Below are 26,948 nucleotides of genomic sequence, written 5' to 3'. Positions count from 1 at the left end.
TCGTTTGGAATTCTTCTACCGATACCAGCCGATACTTTCTGGCATTTTGGTCTTTCACGGACTCCGGAAAAATGCAACGCGTCACTTTTGCAGAGTCTAATTATCCTTAAAATTATGCAAAATTAAAACTTCCTTTTTATTTTGCACTAATTTTGCACGAAATACTATATTTTGTGATTACATAATATCTATTTTAATATTCTGATGCAATTCTTGAATATTCTAAAGTAAATTTCTTCGTAAACTGATGCATATAATTGGAGAACAATATTTACACACCAATGTTGATCAATATATTTATTATTGCAATTTGCAAATATCGGTATCTGTGGGAATCGGTAAGAGTATCGGCATCGGTATCGGTTTAAAGTGGTATCGCCTCAGCCCTATAAAATAGTGTGTGATTTTTCTTGCCATAACCGATTCCCAGGAGGATCTCATATCAGTCAACCTCACTCACATGCACCCTGGACTGCATTTGGCAGACTAATGAGAGACTGGCATCTGGTCCTACGGCGAGTATAATCCTCTGTTGGGCTGTGTGTGTCTTGTCCTTATGTGTGCTGAGTGCCCTTTTACAGCCTCAGCTTTTAACCCAAGTAAAAATATTTTAGTCCTCCGACATTATACACTCTGTAAAGAAAAAATAGCGATACCTCAATTCTCACAGTAACTTACACAGAAAACCATAGTTTCAGCAAAACCAGCATAACAAATCGTCGCTTCGGCAACAGTGTGGTAGAAAAAGGAAAACATCATCCAGAATAGATCGGAAAATGAAAACAACAGCACTGCAGAATCGAGGAATGAGTTCCCGCCAACTCGCTTCTGTATTTAGAAATGACCTTGGAATTGCAGTCAGCCATACAACTGTGTTGTCTCGACTGTGCGAAGTGGGTATTGGGAAGAAGAAACCGTGTAAGAAGCCGAAGCTGACACAAGCACACAGGGCAGCAAGACGTGAGTTTGTGAGGCGATATTCAAGTTGGACTGAAGACGTTTGGAAGCATGTCATTTTCTCCGACGAAAAGAGATTTATAATAGTGGGAAACGATGGTGGTGTGAAGTTGTGGATGCAAAAGGGCGAGGAACTTGAAAAGGATTGTGTTCCAGAGATGCAAAAATTCAGTGGCGGAGTGATGGTGTGGGCTTGCTTTACTGCTCAAGGCATCGGAAGGAAGGAGATATGTGAAGTGTCAGTTGATGCACGAAAATATCTTCAAATTCTGGAACATAAAGTTCTTACAGCAGCTAGAGACTACTTTTCTGGAGAAAATACTTTGTTTTCCAGGACGATAATGCTTCATGTCACCGAGCGAAAATCGTCAATACGTGGTTCTAGGACATGAGTATTTCGAGACACTGGTGGCCTCCAAACTCGCCAGACATGAATCCCATTGAAAATTTGTGGGTCATTATGAGCAGAAGACTGCATAACAAGACATTCTTGAATAGAAGGGAACTCATGGAACAGATAATTCGGGTTTAGTTTATAACGGTACCATAATGTGTACCATTATAAACTTAAAATAAAATAATGCAATCAGGTAAAATCTATGATTTGAGTTCATATTTGTTGTTTATATTTGCTCAAAATTAAATTTACATTATTCTGGCTTTGTTTGAATTGAACTACATACCTTAACTTCAAGTATTCAAAAATATTTCAAAAACTCTTCGAAGTAATTTGGTCTATGATGGATGAGGAATGTACTTACGGTAGATTTCCAATTAATGCAAAAACGCAGTTAAGTTTGATTTCACTAGGTTTTACTTGATTATTCATAGGTATATGTGTACGTACATGTACTTCATATGGATTACCAACACATACAAGCAAATTGAAATGTGTTATGGTGGAATTTCAACTAAAAATTTAAGATTTGGAACAACAAGCGTCTTAAATAGTAATCCTAAAGTGATAACGTTGTTAAAGATTGCCAACTCTCATAGAGGAAAAAATCTAAGATATGCGTGGAAAAACCTTTTTCCCACAAAAATTATAAAACTTTTATTTACCTTTAATAATTAAAAAGAAATACAAAACACGTGATAGAGTATTGTAATATGTGTTTTATTGTACTAACTTTATTTTACAATCATATTCATGTATTAACATTGTACATGACTACTTAAAAAATATTAAGAAGTTGATATGCTGTGCATATAGTTGTAACAGTGTGAATTTAGATACACTGATCATATTAAAGATTGCAGACTCGGAGTAAGGAGTCGTAAATTTTTCTGTAAGACTAAAATTGGTCTTTTATTTTTTAAAAAACTGGTTGAATCCGTGAAAACTTTGATATATTTTGCAAAAGGATTCATATGTTTGATTCGTATCATAAGATTTGGCATGCATAAGTCGAAATGTGAAAAAACACGAAAATAGTGACTCGTCAAGATGATGGTGTTCGTCGGCTATTTTGGGTTGCAGGACTTGAAGATAAGTATGGATAACTTGACAGGAGTATAATATACTTGCTAATTGCACATTGGACAATTGTGTTATCAAGATTTGACACATTCGGAAAACGAATGTGATAATTATAGAAAGACTAAAAAATGCAATTTTGTCCAAAGATGGATTTCTGTATCCTTGATTTCTGTTGAAACGTGCAATCTAGTACTTTGTAAAATTTGAGATACAAATTGATTACACTGGTCAACAGCCAAAATGCGACATGAGTGATATATACAATTTCTAGTACATATTGGTCCCCTAAATTCGAAACTGTCGTTAAAAATCGTAACAGACTAATTACACTGGTCAACAATTTTTTTTTTTTTTTTTGCGACTTGGATGAAAATTCACTTTTCTTTATAAACCCATGATGCTGAACACGAAACTGACAATGAAAATGCCACTCGACTTCCGGTTTAAGAATTATACGAGGTATTGTCGAAAAGTCATGTTTCTCAATGTTGTTACGTAGTGGAATGACATATTCTTGGTGTGCATGTGACTTTTACGCTTTAACTGTATTATACGAACAGTACAAAACATGGGCACATTTCCATTTGTCTTTTCCAAGTAAATTCATGAATCAAAGTTTTTACATTAATCACAAAATAAATATTTTCTACTATGCTACTGTATGGTTTGTTCTTTACTACTTACATGGGGTTAAATCCGCTTCCTCTTTGCTTCCATCTTGTAGTGAAGTTCAGGATCATCCCTGGTTACTGTCCAGCAATAGTCGGTCAGCATTCCTGTACTCCATTTCCCTTGGTATATTTTCTCCATTACAGATATTTGTTGGTGGAAACGCTCACCGTGTTCATGACTTACCTCCCCACAACTTGTCGGGAAGAAATTGAGATGAGAGTAGAAAATGCAGTTTAAGGGACATATTGCAACCCATTTTTTGATACGATGAAACCAAATTATTTACAAGTTTTTCATAGTCTTCAGCATGTTTGTTTCCCAAGAAATTGTTTGAGACTTCTCTGAAAGAACTCCTTGCACCTTTCTCAACATCCCTTAGCAGGTTTTCGAAGATCTCGTCCTGGTAAAGTTGACGAATTTGAAGGCCCACAAAAATTCCTTCCTTGATCTTCTGTTCACTGATTTTTGGAAATTTGTTAAGTAGATATTTGAATGCCAAAGAGTTTCGATCCAACTTTTTGACAAAGTTTTTGATCAGTCCAAGCTTTATATGAAGTGCAGGAAGTATAATATTTTCAGATTCAACGAGAGGTTCATTTTGTACATTCATATTTCCAGTTTCCATAATTTGACGTAATGGCCAATCCTTTTTAATGAAATGAGAAGCTCTGTCTCTGCTATTTCATTCGCAGAGGAAACAGCAATATTTGGTATAGCCTTGTTGGAGTACAGTTAAAATAGCAATGACTTTCAAATCTGCACATATTTTCCATTTGTAGTTGTTGTATTTAACTGATTGAAGGAGGAATTTTAGGCTATCATACGATTCTTTCTTTTGCACAGAGTAACCAATAGGGATTGACGGCAATTGATTGCTGTTATGAAGCAGTACAGCTTTTAGACTTAATACCGATGCATCTATGAACATCCGCCACTCCTCACAGATGTGCTTAATGCCCATAGCTCCCAATAAACCATTAATATCACTGCAGTGTATCAGATCTCCTTCGGTAGAAAAGTATTCTTCCAACCTTTTCTGACGGTCACGGTAAAATGACACCTTCACATTACTAGCCAGAAAATTCCATTGTTGAACTCTGGAGGCTACAGACGATTGTTTTTTTTTTTTTGTATGGTCCCACCAATACAGCGTATGTCCAATACTAAAAAGAAGACAATTGTATTTCCAGATATTCGTTCTGCTACTCATCCTGTGGCACATAGTAATGAACTACCTGTTCCAACACCCGCTGAATCCTATTCCGTAAACTCACAAGACGAACCGTACGATCCACAACCTTCCACATCTACAGATCCAGACTTTGCAGGTGATGTTAAACTTACAGAACAGCACAAGGTTAGCCAAGGCAGAGCTATTAGCCTCCAGAGTTCAACAATGGAATTTTCTGGCTAGTAATGTGAAGGTGTCATTTTACCGTGACCGTCAGAAAAGGTTGGAAGAATACTTTTCTACCGAAGGAGATCTGATATACTGCAGTGATATTAATGGTTTATTGGGAGCTATGGGCATTAAGCACATCTGTGAGGAGTGGCGGATGTTCATAGATGCATCGGTATTAAGTCTAAAAGCTGTACTGCTTCATAACAGCAATCAATTGCCGTCAATCCCTATTGGTTACTCTGTGCAAAAGAAAGAATCGTATGATAGCCTAAAATTCCTCCTTCAATCAGTTAAATACAACAACTACAAATGGAAAATATGTGCAGATTTGAAAGTCATTGCTATTTTAACTGTACTCCAACAAGGCTATACCAAATATTGCTGTTTCCTCTGCGAATGAAATAGCAGAGACAGAGCTTCTCATTTCATTAAAAAGGATTGGCCATTACGTCAAATTATGGAAACTGGAAATATGAATGTACAAAATGAACCTCTCGTTGAATCTGAAAATATTATACTTCCTGCACTTCATATAAAGCTTGGACTGATCAAAAACTTTGTCAAAAAGTTGGATCGAAACTCTTTGGCATTCAAATATCTACTTAACAAATTTCCAAAAATCAGTGAACAGAAGATCAAGGAAGGAATTTTTGTGGGCCTTCAAATTCGTCAACTTTACCAGGACGAGATCTTCGAAAACCTGCTAAGTGATGTTGAGAAAGGTGCAAGGAGTTCTTTCAGAGAAGTCTCAAACAATTTCTTGGGAAACAAACGTGCTGAAGACTATGAAAAACTTGTAAATAATTTGGTTTCATCGTATCAAAAAATGGGTTGCAATATGTCCCTTAAACTGCATTTTCTACTCTCATCTCAATTTCTTCCCGACAAGATGTGGGGAGGTAAGTCATGAACACGGTGAGCGTTTCCACCAACAAATATCTGTAATGGAGAAAATATACCAAGGGAAATGGAGTACAGGAATGCTGACCGACTATTGCTGGACAGTAACCAGGGATGATCCTGAACTTCACTACAAGATGGAAGCAAAGAGGAAGCGGATTTAATCCCATGTAAGTAGTAAAGAACAAACCATACAGTAGCATAGTAGAAAATATTTATTTTGTGATTAATGTAAAAACTTTGATTCATGAATTTACTTGGAAAAGACAAATGGAAATGTACCCATGTTTTGTACTGTTCGTATAATACAGTTAAAGCGTAAAAGTCACATGCACACCAAACATACGTCATTCCACTACGTTACAACATTGGGAAACATGACTTTTCGACAATACCTCGTATAATTCTTAAACCGGAAGTCAAGTGGCATTTTCATTGTCAGTTTCGTGTTCAGCATCATGGATTTATAAAGAAAAGTGAATTTTCATCCATGTTGCAAAAAAAAAAGTTAAAATTTGTTGACCAGTGTTATTTTATGCATAAGCATGTAATGCGTTAATTAAAAACGTAATTTTCACTCATGTATATGTATTTAATACATTGATAAATAGAAGATTTTTGACACGAAGCATTTTGTTTTAAGAACTTTCAATGTGACTACTGATAATGAGTCATATATTTTTTCTTCGTAAGACTATTAATCCTGAGTTATGATAAAATGTTTGATATTGAACAATTCATATAAATTGACTTGTTATTCTTTGGTAAACACATAACATGCATCACATTACAGACATGAGTGCTGCATTTGTATCTTGTGCAAGAGATATACTGTTATCTGGTTAATTCAATTTTGTTTTTCTTGTGAAGGTGCAATTGTGTCTGTTACGTTACCGAGAATCCTCGTATAAATCAAAAACTTCTAATATTTAACATAGTTATACGGTTGGTCACCTAAAAGGCATTATAGGTTCTATGAAATCGAGGTTACATTTTGCCATAAACTTGTAACCAGCATGTCTTGAAGATTGGCTGCACTGCAGAATGTCCATGGTGGTCATACAAAATACAAGTTTGCTGTGTTATACTCTCGATGTTTGTACACAATATGTCTTACCCTTAAGATATTCTGTTTTTTTGTTTTGTACTATTCTTATTGTTTCTTTGACTTTTATGTATTACTCTCTACAAAGGCTTTTTTATAGAAACACACACACAACTAGTTATATATGCATATAAATTCATTATAGTCATGTCAATAAGCTGAAACTGTGACGTATGATGTAGTTAAGGTTGGACTGCTCATTGTGAATATGCATTGTAATGTTATCAGGAATTCATGTACAAAATCACTTTGGTTAGTGAATCTTGTGAAAACTCTATCTGAGCAAGTGTCGCTATTTTTTCTTTACAGAGTGTAGTTATGTTATATTAGTAATATTTTAGTTATGGTTAGGGGCTGAGCCCCATATAATGTAACGGTGGAAAAATAGCCTAAATGCTGATGCACCCACAATTTCGGTGGCCGCGGTGGCTCAGTCTGTAACGTGTCTGACTACCATGCTAAAGGTCCCGGGTTCGATCCCCGGCCGGTTCAAATCCGGGAACTTTTCTAACGATGGAAGCGGCCCCCGCTCCCACCCAGCGTCAAATAACATGGGTACCTGGCGGAAATCCTAGCAGGTAAAGGTGGTCAGGGGCGTGATGCTGATCACATCACCCCCACTCACAACTGGATCAAGAAAGTGTGGGGCGTTACCCCCACACCCCCTATACGCCTTCATGGCATGGTGCTATGCACAGGGGAGCACTTTACCTTTTTTTTTTACCCACAATTTCAACTTTGAATCAATCAATCAAATCATATCAGTGATTCAAATTCCATTTTGAAACTTAGTTCAGTGCCAATTAGCATTAGCCTATGTGTGCATAAAGTGTACTTGAGCTGTGCTAAAACATTCATACAACTCTTGCTTACTTATGCTGTACGTGATTTATCTTATTTCGGTTACATGTATAACTTCAGTGTTAAACCGAATCATAGTAAATGTTTGTGTAATAAAAATAATAATTTTTCTCTGTTTTCAGCTGCGAAAAATGTAACAAGTTGCGTAATGGTGTTAAATATTCCAAAGTTCTTGAATTGCCAGAAGTCTTGTGTATTCACCTGAAGAGATTTCGACATGAACTTATGTTTAGTTCGAAGATAGGCAGTTATGTTTCTTTTCCATTGGATGGATTGGATATGAGGCCGTTCCTTCATAAAGGTAGGAAAATCAAAATCATACTCTGTCAATTGTAATAGTAATAATATAAGTGAAAGTTATTTGTATAACTAAACTACTTATATGAAACAGCTCATGGCACATGATTAAATATTAATTTTCCTTCAGTCTTGTAATTGGGGGTCATAAATAATACAGGGTTATTCAAAAAGAAATTCACACTTTGAAGTCATTGTAACTTGTGTTGTTATTGAGGTGTGCTAATTTGTTATACAGGGTGAGGCAGTCAAACTGGAAGATTTAAAAAATTAACAAAAAATAGAGAGAGCAAATGTTATTTATTTTTTGAACATGAATGTACTGTACATGAGTGGAAATTGCTAGTGTACCTGAAAAATGTTCATTTTTTGAATATGGTGTCAGTAAGATGGCATCCTTGGTGTTGCACACATTGTCGGAGTCTCAGAGTAAATCCGCCCATGACATTGTGTAGCATCTACAAAGGAATGTTGTGGATCTCTTGCCGAATTCGCTCCTTCAAATCATTCCTGGTTCTTGGAGGGTTCTCCTTGAATACTTTGGATTTGAGGTAACTCCAAAGGAGCCGTCAAGTCGGGTGAATGGTTAGGCCACGGAATATCGCCGAATCTGCTGATGAGACGACCAGGAAATGAGAGTCTAAGCAAATCCATAGACATTCTGGCAATATGGCCAGTTGCACCATCTTGCTGGAAGAGTGTTTCTTCATCTGGGTTATAGTCATCGAGGGCAGGCAGGAAAATAGTTGCCAACATGTTAGCATAATGTCCAGCGTTGACTGTCACCGTGTTCATTTTCGAAAAAGTAGGGGCCAATGATTCCACGAGGTGATAATACAGACCACACTGTTACTTTTTCTGAATGGAGAGGCATTTTATGGAGAGAGAGTGGATTATTTTTGGACTGCCTCTTGCAAAGTCATGGGTGGATTTACTCTGAGACTCCGACAATGTGTACAAAACCAAGGAAGCCATCTTACAGACACCATATTCAAAAAATGAACATTTTTCAGGTATACTAGTAATTTCCACTCATGTACAGTACATTCATGTTCAAAAAATAAATAATATTTACCCTCTCTATTTTTTGTGATTTTTTAAAATCTTCCCGTTTCACTGCCTCGCCCTGTATATGCATGAAAAGAGTAACTGACTGCCTGCAACCGTAGTACCTGCCAGTGACACCACATGATGAAGAAGTCCTTTTGTGTTATGAAGTTTTGTTTTGCAAGTCGGAGTCCACTACCTCAGAACTAAATTTTGAGAGGCTCCTACCTAGCAGGCAATCCATCTAGGATCAGGTAAGGAAATTGCCGTAAAGGCAAAAGTTGTACGAGGCCACCATCATCGAGGGAACGGATGGAGGAAACATTCCTCCGAGAAAATCAACATATTGTACCATACCCAGCTGAAGACTGCCAAGTGGAGCCTTTTAAAACTTGTTCTGAATTTACGATGCACTGAGGTATCAGATTTAAACTTTCAAAAGTCCATAACTCAAAAGGCCTTCTTTGTCAGGGTAGCAGCCATTTTGGGAAAAGTGATCACGTGACATCACTGCCAGCTACTGAAATAAAACCGTTTGAGTTACTCTTTTCATGCATAAAACAGTGGTCAAATTGGTAGGGTGTCTGGTTGCCACATGAGAAACCCAGGTTGAATTCCTGGTGTGGGTAATCCAAGGTCGGAAATTTTCTGGCCTTGTCCTCACGTAAAGCAGCTCTGGAAGCTCACCCAGTTTCAGTAAATGGCTACCTGGGTTCAACCATGGGGGGTTAAGGCAGCCAGAGCATGGTGCTGATCACACCACCTCCAAAGTGGCCGAGATCGAAGAATGTGTGGGGTTCTACTCCCAAATGTCCCTATATGTGCCTCATGACATGTTGCAAACTGCATGGGGATTTATAGAAATATATAAGTTTTAAAGGTTTTTAGTTGACTCATCCTCATATTTAGTTTGAACGTACACTCAATACTGTTAGTATGTTTTATGTAGGAAATTGTCAGATCAATCAGTAATTTCTAGTTCAGTAGGGTAAATTAGCTGATAATTTTACTAGTCCCAATATTTCTATAAGTAGCCTGTAAATTTAGTACCATTTCAATATATTTTAAATTAATATTAACATGTATATCTACTATTAAGCCTAAGGATACAGTTTCTTTTCTAAGGCAAAACCCATTGCAGCCACCTGTTTACATACATTATTTATTGAGGTGTATTCAGAGTCTTGCTAGTTTATATTGGATTGTTAAAATATTGGATTTTGCAGGATGGCTACTCACTGGGAATTCCGGGAATTATGTGTGAATTATTGGCTACGTGAATTTTTCTCCGTAGACGTGAAATATTGCAACTTTTATTAATCCAAACCCCATTGAATTTATACATGCTTACTAATGCTCTGAGGCGAGTTTTTACCAGTTTAGCTATTATTTTCCTTGAGGAAGGAAAAGAAAGCTGATCGGAAAATAGAACCGAATTCTTTCAATTTGTTTTCTTTTTTAGTGTCCTTTACAGAATAATCTATCTGACAGGCGGAAAATTATTGCAGGATAATAAATATTGAAGCTATTTATGTAAATTTGAGTTTGAAATTCTTATAGAAGTAATAATTTTTCGTAGATTAATATATCCCGTAACATTTGTGACGTGTTTTTTTTTTTTTTTTTTTTTTTTTTTTTTGTATTTTGAGTCTCAGTTTGTGAAATTTCAAATGCAAACTCCACACCGTAAATTAAATATTTTTATACTGTTTAATTGAATTGAATTTGGATACATTGGAATCGCACAGACCTTTTTTTATTGATAATACGTGTGTGTGTGTGTGTGTGTGTGTGGTGGGGGGTGAGAGGCGGTAATACATAAGGTTGAAATAGAGAAAACATCTCTTGTACCCTTGAATTTTTGGAAAGTTCGCCTTGAAAACCGGGAATTATACTTGAATGTTATTATAATCGTATTTTGGTAAGTTTTATATCAGCTAATTCCTAGTTGTATGTATTCACTGGAAGAGCTTTCGCAAAAATGTTAACAAAATCATTTTGCAACAAACAAACAGGTCATTTACGTTTCATACGTGAAGTTTGGTGTTTCTGTGGAAGGTGAAAATTTTGAGTATAAATTTGAGAATAGCTTAGAAATGGTTAAATTCAAATATATCCAAGTAGCCACTTGCAAAGTTAGAAGGATTTTTATTTTCTGTTTCAAGAAAAAGGGCAAAAAATTCATGACTGCAGAGAAGGTTGGAGCAGTTGTTAATTTGCATTACAACTCTTCTATTATTTAAGTAGGTTATAGAACTCAAAATGTAGGTTTTTTTTTGTTTGAAAATAAATGCATAATGTAAAAATCGTAATATTCTTTGTTTCTGTTAATGCAAAAATTACACACTAGTAAGCCTATTTTTGAAAAATTACAGTTGGTTAATGTTTTCTTAGATTTTATTATGAGATTTTCATTTTTCATAATATTACAAGTAATGCCTATTATATTTTATTAGTTTTAGCACATATTACAGTGCCTATTTAAAATTTTTTGGTACTTTTTTGCTAGCTCATTTAGGCAGTTTTCAGTGCCTAGAAATTCAGACTACATGGTAGTGTTGTATAATTATTGTAAAATTATGCAATTTGTATATTTTCCAGGATATTTAGACTTGTGATAGTGTGATGTCGTATTTTATGGACCCCATGGTATATCTAGAACTGATACCACTGATAAGAGGCAATACAGGTATATTGGTATTAGCTCCATGTAGAATAAAACAGAATGTGACAAGTGTACGAAAGTAAATAGCACATTTGAAATTATTATGTATACATATTTGAATACATTCTCTTTTTTTGAAGATTAGGTGCACACAGGAGATGTGCTACGTAGAAATTTTCAGCGAAAAATGCTGGCTCGACCACGACTTGAACCTGGGTCTCTGACATACCATGCCATTGCTCTACCGCTGAGCTACCGAGCCGACCTGGCCTCGCCTGATTTTTCGCTGTCGCTGGCACGGTATGCAAGAGACCCCGGGTTCGAGTCCTGGTCAAGCCTACATCCTTTGCTGAAAATTTCTACGTACCCTTTTTTTCATTTTCAGATTGCAAATCACAAGTAACGACGTATGACTTATGTTCTGTGATTTGCCATCATGGAACGGCTGGAGGAGGTCACTACACATGCTATTCTCTGAACTCCTTTAGTGACCAGTGGTTTGAGTTCGATGACCAATATGTGACTGAAGTTTCTTCCGAGGCTGTGCAGAATTGCGAAGCTTACGTTTTGTTCTACAAGTAAGTTAGTTTTTGTCTAAGAGAATCATGTGAGTATAATGACACTTCTGCCTCAACTTAGATTTATGGCAATGGCAATTACTTGTAAAATGGGAGGAAAAATAACGTAAGTGCTATTTAATAGGATGCCAGAGGTGTCGAAAGATATTTTTAAAATTATTTTTTTACATTATTGCTGCCATTGCATTTTGGAAACTAATGTAATGTTATTTTAGTGTATTTTTAACAAAAAAAAATCAGGAACACTGCTTCATCTGATTTGTAATCTGTCTGAAGAAGGTATACTGTTTGTTTATCAGTAAATCTTGTATCAGTACTTTATTGGTATCGGCAAACATTTTATATTGGTCCATCCTTGCTATTATCGCCTGGGATAATTTCGTATTAGTTCTTTACCAGTCTTATGGCGGGCACTTTATATGCTGACAAGGGAAATGGGGAAGCATTGATAAGAAATGCAGCAGCCAGTAGAACAAGGTTCATGTAGTAGTTCCTCCCCTCAACATCGTAACTCTTGATGCCACCACTGTTGTCTGGTTGGTCTGCTGCGAATTCCCCACTCCCCACTTTCCTTACCAGCATTTAGAGCACCTGCCGTAAGAGTGGAGCAATTTCAACTGAACTTGGTACATGTATCACTTGCAATCTGGAAAGAATACTTTTGAGATAAGACACCCCTGGCACCCCTAGGGGTGGGGTGGGAAGGGGTGACAAGTATAAATAATCGAGATCGACCAATATTAAATTCCGCACAAACAGACATCCGTGACTCTATGCAATCCACACAACAAAAGTGTTTCTCGGGTTGTCTAACATTCAGGCTGTGTTGCGAATGGAATCTATAGTTTTTGTGACACTCCCAATGCTGTTCAAACTGGGGGGTGAGAGGGGGTGAAAAATAAAATGCCACAAATAACTTAGATTAGTGTCGAATCCATAGTTTTCGGAGTCGCTAAGCTAATTGGTGACATTCACGATCACATTTAAAATTAGTTACATTTTACACTATAGTTAGAATTCATTATATTCCTGTCTAATACAAGATTGGGAGGGATAAATTTCTGAGCAACGTCGGGTAATCAGCAAGTAAATGATAAAGCTCAACATGAGGCTCAGGCAACCGAATCAAAACTTTAATGAGTAAAACCATGTATGAAAGTAAGCAGTGCAAGGAATAGAAAAGGCCCATGGGTCTGACTGCGATGAGACAGACCTGGGTTTTATCTTGGACAGAATTTTTTTGTCAATGTTTGTCCACAGGAGGTTCTGGGAAGGTGTAAGGTCTGACCTACTCGAGTGTCAGTCTCTTTTTCCAGAGTGTACGTCGTTGAAATAAGCAGCTGAAGAAAGACTGACATTTGGATTTACATCCAGAGTAATAGTCATTTGTGGGTAGGTTGTTCTTGTGTGTGCTAAGAGCTTACTTACAGCCACAGTACTATGGAGATTTTACTCTTTGAAATACATGTATTTTCTAGTCTTGATAAGGAGTTATTCATGAATTTTCATGTCCTTTAATGCTGCAAATAACTGCTGTGGTAAGAGGAAAGGACTGTTAGTTCCACTTTGGGAAAATAATAATCCATACATACATTAAATACACAAAAATTATTGTGCTCCGGAGCCAATAATAGATTGTCGATTAACTGTTGTCTCTTCATTTCAGAAAAAGTTCAGATGAAGTTAATAAGTTGAGACACAGAACAATGGAATTGATGGAGAGATCACAGAATGAACCCACGCTGATGCAGTTCTATGTTTCAAAGCAGTGGGTGAACAAGTTCAATACCTTTGCCGAGCCAGGCCCTATTGACAACTCGGACTTCCTCTGTTCGCATGGTGGAGTTTACCCCAACAAAGTTGCCTATGTTTACGAAATCTGCACTATACTCTCTCAAAGTGTGTGGGAGTATTTGTATGATACGTAAGTATTTTGGGCTTTAGCATGTGGTGTAAATTTATGAACATTTTGCTCCATTTGATCCATGAAGAATTAATTTATAATGCGGGAAATGTAAAATCTGGGAAAATTAAAATTGGAGTAACACTGTAAAATATCTCTCATAGTGTATCTTTTGTTTTATCACTTGACTAGAATTGTTCATTCTGGTACTGACATTTTTTTAATGCTAGGATTGTGGGAGTAATGAAAATTACTAGGGATGGGACCGATTAATCGGTACTCTATTGGTATCCGCCGATATAGGCATATCGGTGTATCGGTTTATCGGTAAACTTACCAATTATTTTACCGATCCAATATATCGATAAATATCTTATAATTTAGTGCAAAATTCTGTCATTTTGTTGTAATTTTTATGGGTAATCTCCATGCCCTTCTTTCTAAAAAAGTAAATGTCTAAATATTCAACTTCTTTTGCACTGCAGTCACCTTGAAACACACATTTATTAAGGAGATCAATGATCATTTCAGGTTCTTCAAGGACCATTTCTAATTTGATATCGGATCAGTATCGGTAAATTTTGTATCGGGCAAAATTTCATATCGGCCCATCCCTAAAAATTACTCATTCTTTCCTAATTAATTTTCCTGTTTTTCTTAGTTTCTTTCTTAAAATGTAGTGACATCTTGTTCTTGATCCTTTTTTATAATAGTGTAATGCAGTCTTTAACACTTTAACTGATATTCAAATGATGAAATCACCCCTGCTTGATTGATGACAATTTTTGATACCGTTTATACAAGACAAAAACAATAACAAATGCACTGTAAGTGTATTACTTGTTATAAATGCATGTATGTAAATTTGTCCCTGAGATGCATTCAAAGAATTTTAATTTCAATTTTTTCTCTCTCAAGGTTTGGTGGTGGGCCAGCATGCAACAGGTTGTATGAGTGTGCGATGTGCAGGCAGGAACAGGAAGCTCTGCAGTGCAGAATCAAGCAGGAGCAAGATGAGTTCATCCAGTTGCACAAGGAGTTCCAGGTTAGTGCAGTTCGTAACTGGTTTTCAGATCCATAAACTGTATGCAGTGTGAATATCATAAATGTGAATGATGGCAAGTCATGAGTGTTGATGTCCACTTCCTTCTATTAGTTCGCAATTTCATTGCAATTTCTAATGAATCATAAAAGAAATACGCTTGAGGCTTCCAGTAAGAAAAAATAGGAGTTTTTAAAACTCTGTGTGTTGGTAATTTAAAAAAAAATATAATATAGAAGCCACTGACTGCGGTGGTGTAGGTGGTAGGGTGTCTGAAGTGGGAGACCCAGGTTCGCTTCCCAGGGTGGGTGACCTAAGGTCGGAATTTTTCCAGCCTTGTCCGTGGAGCTCACCCAACCTCAAATCAATTGGTACCTTTGGGAGTGGGGGGTAAAGGTGGTTTGAGTATAGTGCTGATCACATCACCTCGAAAATGGCCAAGATCGCAAATGTGTGCGGTCCTACCCCCACATCCCCTAAAATGTACCTCATGGCACAGTGCTCACAGGGAACTTTATGTACTTTTACTGAAAGGTAATACACTTAGGTATAAGGGAAAATATAGCCATAGCATCTCCTTATACTTATGTGTACTTTTATATGTTTTGTAAACAAATAGTTGGGGGGGGGGGGGGCGACAAAAAAACTGATTTCTCATCAATAGGGGAGACCGGGGTAATTAGAACAGGAAACAGCCTGTAGAAGTTCCACTGTAAATTACTCAGAAAGTTACTGATGGATTTTTTAAAAATTTCTACCATTTCAAAGAACATCTTTTGTATATTTTTGAAAAAAATAATGACCATACCTGCATTGCAAATACTCGTCCAAAAAAAAAAATTGTCATGACACCATAAAATTGTTCCAATTACCCCATTTGGGGTTAATGGAACATAAGTTAGAAATTTCAACTGAATAGCTTTAGATTGCTGTTGGGGTAATAAGAACATCATATATAAATGTCTCATTTATCCTGCAAATTTGAACACAATAGCTCTACTTCTTCTGGAGTTATCAATGCTTGTTTAAATAAAATCCCAAGTTAACGTCTTTTTTCATAAAGTTCAATTTCCCAGCTGTGAAGCAAACATGTGTGAATGAAAATCAGTGTTCTATGATTTATTTGAAAGGTTACAGGCCATTCTACAATGTAGTAAAGAAAAAACTTCTAATAGTTACATGTACAATCTAGTATATCAATTAGAAAAAGTACAAAAAAGCATCTTTTTTGGAGGAAAACTTACTCCAATTTGTAACAAGTAGTGCTAATACTTCTAAAAACACTTAAGATAACTTACACTAACAGGTTTAACTGTCGTGAAAAACTAATATATACAGAAATTAAGCTTATCAGTCTCAAAAAACAATTATATATGAAACCATAAAATATAGGCTACATGGCAAAAGCTACACCAAAGAACACTTGACCCATATTAACATTTGTCAGTTTGGCACCAGTAGATCTACTGATTTGAATGTTTGATTTCTTTTTTGAAAGCTTCATACTTGCTCTTAATGATGTCATACAATGGAAGGGTAAATGGACCGATTCCATTTAACTCCAAAGGTCCGTAAAATATAAACTTCCTATCAATTTCCTCAACATCAGGTCTTCGTGGCCAATCGAACTTGCCAGTTTCTTTTTCCTCCAGAAACTTGATTGTTGCTTTAGACTGGCCATTAGAGATTTTAATAATTCTACCAACATACCACTTTCGCTCGTAATATACAGCGTAGTACTTTTCCAGTTTGAATAGGACTACATCGTCATCCTCTGATTCTATTTTACTATGTATATCACAATATACTTATCTAATGATTACAATTACCGTTTTTTGAATGTTGATACAAAATACCAAGTATGACATTATATTATACATTGTACAATTTTAAAGAGTTGACCTTTGTATATAAACCTTGATGCCAATGCAAATGTACACAATTTCAATAAATTTAATTATAAATTTGAATGTATCATATCTTTCTTGTCTGAAAGAACACATATGATTGAAGATATTTGTTTTTCATATTGCCAGTCAAAAATAACTGTTATGACTAAATTATTATAAATATTGCACAAATGTGGAACTTTGAACTTAGCCTAACCATTTTCAAATGTTGTTATGACAATGTATTATTTTTATTGTCATATTCATGGTATTTCAAGATGATGTTCTTATTACCCCATGACTGTTCTAATTACCCCAAGCAAAATCAAGCAAATTACGCAATGTTCTAATAACCCCTTTGGAGAAATTTTTGGGGTAATAAGAACTTTGCTTATAAAAACCAGGCAAAATGCCCATAGACAACCAAACTCACATGAAAAGATGTGTGCCCTTATGTTTTATTATAGGGGTGAAGAAAATTTTGCAAGGGTTCTTTCATTCACATCCAGTATATGCAGAAGCAGAGAAACACCAAACATGCGTCACATCATTTTTTGCAGGTGTATAATAAAAGTCAAATAAAACTTACTTTTGTGTAGTTATTCCAATAACAAATTTTCTGCATGTAGGTTTAGTGTAGGTACATAGGTATGAAATGTTATTACACCAGTCTTTTCGTTTTAAATTATTCTACATTAACATGTTCCAATAACCCCATGTTCTAATTACCCCGGTCTCCCCTATTAGTGCAAATAAGTATTGGAGTGGCTCTATATTTCTGTCATGAAATCTGACTTCACACATTTTAACAAAATGCACATATTTTGATTCTCTTCGACTTCCTGATGCTAACCATTCTCTCCTTCCTCCCTTTGCAGGCTGAGGAGTCTCCGACAGTCATTTATGCAATCGCAATGAGCTGGTTCCGCCAGTGGCAGGGCTTTGTGCGTGGGAAGGAAATTGAACCTCCTGGACCTATTGACAATTCATCCATTGTTACGAACAAAAATGGTCTACAAATACTGAAAGTTGGTAAGTTCATATCTCAATATTATAACCTTGTTTTATCATTATATTTGTTACAAAACAAAACACTGCATACTCAGTGGACTTGTCAGGGTTCCCACTGTCTGGAAATCATAGAAAAACTGGAAATGTCTGATAGAAAAACCTTCCATCTTCTTCTTTTTAATACTTGGGGCCAGTGGCAGCTCGTGGTCTGGCTCTATGGGTGTTCACTTTATTCTCGCATCCAGAAGTGTTATACCACCCCTGTGAAATACTCGCACCCATTTTTGCGTACATAATGATGCTAAATGTATTGGCAACCCAAGTTTTGATCACCTTCCACTGAAAATGAGGCTATGACAGAGTTATATTTCACGATTTTTATAACACTGATTTTTTTTTACAAATTTCAAGTATTTTGGAAATTATTCAGCCAATCATGAGAAGAGCGATGTTATTGTGCGATATGTAATTCAGCATTTGATAACCTGATAAAATCACTCAAAACAGAAATACCGAACTACAATATCAATACTATTGTCGATTTGCAAAATATTTTGTTAAAACGTCCTGTCCTCCCCCGCTCCGCTGATATTAATGAACAAGGAGAATAATAGCATTGGCGTACACCAAAGAAGCCGATCCAACTACCACATGGAGGAAATCAGTTGTGATCTATCTAGCCGTTGTTTATTTCTAATGATAGACTGATCGAACCAAGCAAATCAAGCGAAATCAAGGGAATAATAGATCTTAAAGAATATATACAGTACTCACTCAGTCCACACTGCTCTGCTTCGTACTTCAGAATTTTTCCTTCCCTTCCGCCGTATCCATATATTACTTCACTTGCTACAGGCTTTGTGGCTAACTTCCCTCCAAAAATTCAACAACGTTAAATATTAAGTCTCTGCTTTTGCTATGTAAAGTTTACCTATTTATCATGAAATCGAACACTTTTCACTGAAACAGGTACGACCTTTTGACAGCGCTAAACAATTTGCAACGCAGTAACAGACGACATACAATACAAAAGAAGCTGACTGATTGATGCATATTCCTTCCGTGCAGGTTGATAATTCGGCTACTGCGCCACAGAGACCGTTTATTTTGGCCAAGATGCACTAAACAAACGCATGCTTAAAACACCCGTTTCGGTTTCAGTTGCCCTCCTGCCTTTTCCTCCTCTTCTTCCCCTGTCATGCTCGAGACAGAATGGGAGGGATAATATTTCATCGATATTTCCCTTTTCTAAAAAAAATCCCTTAATTTGCAATGATGTATGGGTTGCCTCGACTCCGTCACACGATCTCCAATGGAATGGGTTTGCAACACTACATTTGCTAGCATGCCAATCGCTGCATTCACACATTTCCTAGATGATGCAACCTCCCCTCACATGGTGCCCCAGCCAAAAGACCCAATCAGCGTCCTCTACGCGACTGCTGCAACAGCATCATAGGGAGCGAAACTAACATTGTGTTCAAGCCCCAAGCGCGGCTCGGTCTACGTTGGTTGATATCACTGATGGCAGGCTTCTCCACCATCTCTCTTGGTGAAGCGGGGTGGGAACACTTGATGTTTCGATGGAGATAGAGTTCAATAAATAAGTATAATAATAATGATTTGCATTACAAATTTATTTGGGTGTACACATGCGAATAGGCAGAAGCCACTACTGCTTGGGACTGAAAAGAAATTCAATTTTTTCTTGAACCAATTCTTGATGTGAGATATTGTCCATAAAATGTTTTATAGTTAATTTTTGTCCCTTAATTTTGATAAATGGTGAATAAACTTTATTCTCTTGAATTGCAAGTGTAGTTGAGCACTTAAAAATGGATTTTAAACTTGCTTGGACAAACTGGGAAATTGATTTGCCTAGCCGATACTAGAAAAAATAATAGAATAAGTAGGTTACAATAAAAAATAAAGGTTAGGTTAAAATGTGAATGAGACCAATTAATCAGCAGATGGAATTCTTTGACATTAGTGATTTTCTGATCATTCCATTACGTTAAAAGACACACGGAGAAAATTAGTAAAATATGAAATTGTAATTTGTTTTATGTGTTGGTATTATTAATTTAATGAATGAATCTCCACTATCAATCTATACCACTGCAATGGTATCAGTACCAGAAAATTTAACTTCCAATTTTATCATTGTTATTTACCAGTGCCTTTCTGAAATCTTGATATCTCATTGGGTTTGCCATATGCCATACCACAGTCTCACAAATGCACATTTAAATTTTTTTCTAAATATTTGCACAGTTTCGTAATCGAATGACAGCTATTTTAATACTTTGATTATCGTATATTTTAACCTGCTAATTTTAAAGCAAAATTCTTTTAGAAATAACATAGTTACACTAAAAATAACTGTGTTATATTATTTTGTATGTACAAAAAGTGGTTATGCGAACCTTTAAGAAGAACATAGCATAGTTGCCATGGGATTAATATACATTTCTAAATATTCAGAACAAATTTAAAATATTACAATGATCAATTGGGGATCAGTGTGAGTATTGGTTGAAAGTGACATAAACTCACCTGTAATAAAAATTTATATATATATATATATATTTAAATACCTGAAATGTTCAATTATATAGTATTTGCAGGAATGGTCAGACTATTGGCTACCCTATACATAGGTGTGGTCAAACTTTCCCAACTCAGAGACTTGTGGAGCCCTTTCAAAGCATCGAGTTGGGGTGAAACTTGTTATAGATGCTATGGAGACCATGGGGAAGTGAATGCTGATGATAAAGAAGTTCAAATTTTCACCACCAGGTGTAAATGTGGTGCTGAAATAACAACAACCAGAATTCAGACAATCAAAACTTTCTTAGTTTGTTCGTACAGTTAGGTAGTTCAATATGCATAACATCATCATGAATGACTCTTTTGAAGCCTAAGACAGCATCATCAATTATTCAGCAGAGGATGTTGTTCACTGTGCACCAGATTTCAGTGCCACATTTCCACCTGGTGGTGAAAATTTTGCAACATCCACAGGCCAAACTACAACCCTACAGCAAGAACCGTACTTAGTTTTGTTGCAAAAGTTTGCCCTTATTTTCCAATCGGTAGCACTGGAACTCCATAAAAACCTCAAGGCTTGCTGGGTATAAAATTTTATTACACTTTCAACATTCACTTTAATTCATAATTGGGAAAAGAGAGACGCGGTAGTATATAAATACGGAGAAACTAGTACTTACTTTTATCCGCGAAGATGTTTTTTTCTTTTATGATTAATTTCAGTGGCCACTGCCACCATCTTCATTGGAACTTGCTGTACTGTTACTTGGCGTGCATCTTTTGTTTGTAGTTCTCTGGCTGCCGCTAGGTGCGCTGTTGTTAACTGTGCATCTGGCTCTGTCGTGTCTGCTATTTCCAGGCAATAACTGTTGTAGTAGGGGAATCCAAGTGTGGTGCACTTGCCTGCTATCGATGTTTAGCTAGTGCGGGAAGTGCATTATGGCATGTCTTTCCTTGATTTTGGTGTCTACGAGCGTGTGGGCAGTGTGTTTGACTTGAACCTAAACATATCAAATGCAATAGCCATAAAATTCAAAAGGCCCACACGCTCGTAGACACCAAAATCAAGGAAACTCATGCCATAATGCACTTCCCGCACGAGCTAAACATTGATAGCGGGCAAGCGCACCACACTTGGATTCCCCTACTACAACAGTTATCGCCTGGAAATAGCAGATGACACAGACCCAGGCGCACAGTTAACAACAGCGCACCTTGCGGCAGCCATAGAAAACAAAAGACGCACGCCAAGCAACAGTACAGCAAGTTCCAATGAGGATGGTGGCAGTGGTCACTGAAATTAATGAAAAAAGAAAAAACAGCTTCGCGGATAAAAGTGAGTACTAGTTTCTCCGTATTTATGCACTTTGAGATACACAGTTCACTATACAACATTCACAAACGAGAGTACACTTTAGTACCTGTTGTTCACTACCCTAGACTCTTCTGTTATTCTGTTACTAAAGTCCACTTGACAACGGATCCTCAGATCCTGGTGTTGATGAAAGGCATTTATTCCTTACAGTGAGGTGCCTGGGAAGAAAAGGGACCTAATTAATTTTGGTGTGACAGTCCTTATGGGGTCCTCGCAGGCCTTACTCGTCGAGGTTCAGGACTTGAATTAAAAAAAACAAAAAAAACATTATAAACCTTGATAAGTAGATTTGTTTGAACCTTTATAGTCCTTGTAATGAATAGTGGTGCCTTACAATTTGAAGTATTTTTTTTCATCAGCTTTTGCTTCTCCATGGTCTTCATACCCTCTGTACCAAGTTTCACCGTAATCCGATGCTTCAAATGGCCTCTGAGAAGGGGAACTTTCATTATAACCACTTGGTACAATGTATATTAACAATGGTTATTTGTTTTAAAGGATCGGATTATGCTCAATTGTCGGAACAGCTGTGGCAGTTCTTCCATCGCATTTACAGCGGTGGACCTGAAGTTGTCCTGCGCCACAGTGGACCTCCATTAAACAGACCAAGAGGGACTTCTCACAGCAAAGTGGAGCCGCAGGAAAAGGAGATAAATTCGAGGCCAGAAGTGCGTGATCTGGATCATGCTCACAAAGCCCACAGCACGGAAAACATCACGAGCATTCATCAGCCATGTGGGACACGGCCTGCACGCACTCTCAGTGCTAGCTCGGACAACATCACCATGAAGTTACCAGCAGCGACAGCCACCATGTCTCCTTTGGCAGGTGGCACCGCAGCAGCGACTACAAAGTTGAAATGCGACACTTCGAAGGGTGATGGCGAACAGACTCAGCAGATGAACACCTACACCCTCAAGAAGGAAGAGAAAAGTGAAAATGAACAGGATGAAAACGTAGAGCGACAAATGGGGGAACCAATGATGATAGTTAATGACCAATTAATGACAGTTGACTTTTAATGTTCAATTTTAAGATTTTGTGATGCAGCTGCAATATGTTTAATTTTTTGTTCTTGTTAATTGATCATTAAAAGTCAACAAGGCATTATTTTTACAATTGAAAGAATTGACATTGTCACTTGCTTATGTATTTATGTCCATTGTCTATCATAAATTCTTAACATGTGGGAAGACAGTATTGAATATTTGTGTAAATTTAATGTGTATGAACCAATATGAACATTGTTTTGTGATTCAATGTTTATACTTCATGAAGAAATGTTGGGTATTCTCTATTCAGCACAAGAAATGTTCCGTCATTTACATTTGTCATCTCAAATGCTTTTTGTGGAACTGTTTAGCTCCAATGGAGTGTATCAGAAGGAGAGCAAGAAAATATAGAAAAAGCATATGTGTGTCCTGCTGCATGTGTGCGTGCCTCATTATCAGTCATTTTGTGTGATATTTTCATTCATCAGTATTCTGTATTTACAATAAATTGCCAGTAATTGTATAATATTCCAGGGTTCTTTCCAAATATATATGTTGTGTATAAATAGGAAAACTTACATGCATTATATTCCTATATACTAACTTGGGATTTGAGATTGTGTATCAAATGTATTTACTGATCTTCAGTGAGTGTGTGTGTGTGTGCATGCGTGTCCGTGAGTGTGTGTGTGTGTGTGTACATATAAAATTTTTAGGTAAGTGATATGAGTGCCAAAGCACAGGTTTTCCAAAATAAAGCAAGAGACCAAATAGAGTCAGAGTTTATGCACTTTCATAGGGTCAAAAACAAATGTTTTGCTTGTATTTCAAGAATAAAATGTTTCAAGAAAATATGTGGTTCTTGTAAAGACTTCCTGGAATATTTGCCACTGTTGCAGTAGAGTATTGAAAGTACTAGCAACTGGATATATATTCTTAATTCTCTGCACATTGTACCAACTTTCAAGCTGTGAAAAAAATTTCAACTCGTGCAGTGTTCTTTCCTGGCACCTCTAATACAATTCCCTCCTGAGTGGAACAAAATGAATTTATTGTATACTATTGCAGAAAAGTGCATTAAATGACCATTATATTCACCGATGTACTCAATAGGGGGCAGGGGTGGGGGAGGTCAAGGAACAGTCATACATGTGCAAGATGAATATTCTTTAGTTGCATGCATGATGATAAGCACATGTTATTTAAGTTATACTGGTATGTACGTACCATAAATACTCTTCCAGACCTCATACACACACACTACTTCCATCCACAAATGAAGAATGTTTTTTTTTGTTTTAAATGGAAACTTTAATTTCAGAGCTTGTGTTAAAAATGTAGTTTTCAACAATAAATGTGTTGAGATGCTCTGGTCAAGTTGTAAATAATGTATTTTAACAGTCATAAGTTTAAATTGATCCTTTTTGACTGAATGAGATACTTTCCATATTTTTACTTTTCAAGCAGTCTTCGTCAAATTTTGTTATGTGAACATGTTCATTTTGCTTCCAGTTTCACGAAGGAGAGGTTTGAGTTTGGCTATACAGTGCAAAACAAAAATTTCTCATCACTATGATAATTGGGTATGATTTCTTCAAGGATAAACAATTTCTGTTTAACTGTCGGCCAGATGTAGTATTTTATTATTGGAAATAAGCCTTGAAATTATTATTTCCATAATGTGCAAATCAAGTGATATTTTGCCCTCGGGTGTTAATTTAATCCTGACAGAGGTTCAGCAGCATTTCTTCAGAAAATCACCTCGTCTACTATCAACTCTGGGTGAATGTTTTGTGGCTTTGATGTTTTGGCTCTCAGCAAATATTTTCTTCCACTCGACATGGAAATTTGCTGCTGGAAAAATTTTAATTTGTAATTCCTTTCTGCAGAGTAGATGCGGGAGTAAGCTCCCAGAGGTAAACATGGCTAAGCATTAAACACATTTCCCAAATAGTAATGATAAGAGTTTGTGAAGTTTTTGCTATTGTTGCTAGTACTTCCATTCTGTGCTGCAATGGACAGATATATTGTACTTTATAAAAATCCAGGGAAGCATTGTAAATATTTTTGCCTGTTTTTTCAGATGATAATGTTGTTTCAGTAATAATTCTAGATTGAAAGAAACACAAGACCACATAATGTGTTATTCAAGCAAAGGCTGCCGTCAATGAATTATTAAAGTTCATTAAGGGGGTATATACCAAAAATTAATTATAGATATGTGAGGAATAATTTTCACTAGTTAAAAACTTGTTGTATGTGCAACTTAGAATTTAAGAGTTTGCAGAAATAAAACTATTACATTTCATGTCTGGAGTTTGAATATATATACAATACATATTTTTATATTAAAATGTGGAGCAATGATTGCATGGTTCAAATTGACTGATGGTCATGCAGGAGACCTAGGTTCAATTTACCAGCTCTGGGGCTCATTCAGCTCCTAGTCGATGGATACCTGAGGGCAACCCTGCAGGTGTCTGTGGCCAGCCTCACCTCAAGTATCAACAAGATCAGGAAATCAGCTTTACCATTTTTTATGAAAGTAGATTGCATGGTACAGGCACATATAAGTATACCTGGTAGATAGTTGCATGTTCCATGTGATATTACTAGGATCTAAACTTTTTGGCAGTTACTATGAATTATAATTCCCCAAATATGAACCCCCTGCTTTCCTGTTCACACATAAACACACACAGTCATAGTAATTATGAATAAATTTACAGATAATTTTGTGAACACCCAAATTACAAAATAATTTGAATACGTAAAATGGAGGATATATTTTACGTTTGACTAAATTTCGTGATATTCCCTGTCCACACCAGTTTCTAAGATAAAAGAAAATATTTCCTTGTGTTGAATGAGAGATATGTAACATTATACTATAAAATTGATTTTGTATGTGAGAGTGATTCAAATGCAACACGAGACTGTATGCCTGGGTTTAGGTCTCAGGGCTGAACCAAAACGCATACCAATACAGGTACCATACCGGTTCCAAGCCATACCAAGGCTTGAAAAATTTAATACAGTGGCCTCTAATTCGAATTCCAAAGGGAGAAGAAAAAAAGTTCGAATTAACAAAAACATGTAGCATTAAAATGATTTCAAGGGGACTGAACTATCGTTCGAATTAGCGAGTAATTTGATTTATCCAAGTTCAAATTAAGAAGAGTCCACTGTAATTAAGAAGTTTTACAAAGTATTTTTATTTTATTTATTGAAATTTCCAGTACAGCAGAAGCCATTTTAAACCAGAAAGAAACAACAGTAAAACAATAGACTAAGATTAAAAACACAAAAGAAAGGATAACATAAAATAAACAAAAATAAAACAAGCCAAAACAGTACCAAGGTAAATAGATCAGTTTCACAAAAGCATTACTTATGTACAATTTTTTCTATGTTGCTGATAAAAAATGAATATGAGGTGAATATATCTATTTGGTTTGAGATTATATTGAACTGATTCGGTAGCCTATGGAATAGTGAACGTTGTCTGAGTGAGAGCCTGGGAGTTGTAGTGTGGAAAGTTTCCTTGCTCCGTGTTTTATGTCTAGGCACTCTGAGTGAGAGTTCGTGGAGTGGGATCTTAAGTTTCCATTTATGATCTTATATAGCAATTTCATATCTGCAATGTATCTACGAGTTTCTGGAGTATTAATATGCAGATTTACAAGCAGATCTCTCTTAGACAGGTGTCTCAGAGCAGGCACTCTATATCGAACGATGGAGAGGAAAAAGCTGAGGACACTGTCGATCTTGGAGGTATGAGAATGGGCAGCCATGTTCCAGATTGGTGAACAATATTCTAGAATGGGGGACACAAATGTCTTGAAGTAAATTGAAAGTGCTTTCGGGTTATTGATTTCGGTGAATCTGTAAAGCAGTCCTAGCATACGCATTGCCTTTTTTGTGATTGTTGATATGTGATTATCGAAATTTAGTTTTGAATCTATGAGGATACCTAGATCTCGGTGTTGTGCTTCTTTTGCTAGAGGGAGGTCCGTGAGCATATAATTGCCTTCAAGAATGTTTTGTTTCAATGAAATCGTTATGTAAGAGCATTTAGAAGGGTTTGTGGACAGTTTCCATTGCTTACACCATTCAGAGAATCTGTTAATGTCATTTTGGAGAATTTGCATGTCTGATGGCTGTTTTATTTCTCTCATAATCTTGCAATCATCGGCAAACATTAAAATTTTGCTTGAGATGG

General features: G+C 36.4%; 1 protein-coding gene across 1 annotated transcript in view; it reads left to right on the top strand.

Moving 5' to 3' along the window:
• The window catches only part of Usp20-33 (Ubiquitin specific protease 20/33), a 71,651-nt gene extending 46,623 nt beyond the window's left edge, over positions 1 to 25,028 (top strand). Inside the window, exons 13-18 of the mRNA XM_083113355.1 lie at positions 7,500 to 7,678; positions 11,772 to 11,964; positions 13,631 to 13,888; positions 14,786 to 14,912; positions 17,677 to 17,830; positions 22,233 to 25,028. Coding sequence (XP_082969481.1) covers positions 7,500 to 7,678; positions 11,772 to 11,964; positions 13,631 to 13,888; positions 14,786 to 14,912; positions 17,677 to 17,830; positions 22,233 to 22,756 — 1,435 coding nt within the window. The 3' untranslated portion in view covers positions 22,757 to 25,028. The remainder of the gene's footprint in view (positions 1 to 7,499; positions 7,679 to 11,771; positions 11,965 to 13,630; positions 13,889 to 14,785; positions 14,913 to 17,676; positions 17,831 to 22,232) is intronic.
• Positions 25,029 to 26,948: the final 1,920 nt, after the last annotated feature.

The sequence above is a fragment of the Lepisma saccharinum genome, chromosome 27, assembly GCF_977018435.1.
Source record: "Lepisma saccharinum chromosome 27, izLepSacc3.1, whole genome shotgun sequence".
NCBI lineage: Eukaryota > Metazoa > Arthropoda > Insecta > Zygentoma > Lepismatidae > Lepisma > Lepisma saccharinum.
Note: the sequence above shows the minus strand (reverse complement) of the source record. Positions and strands in the feature narration are given on the sequence as shown.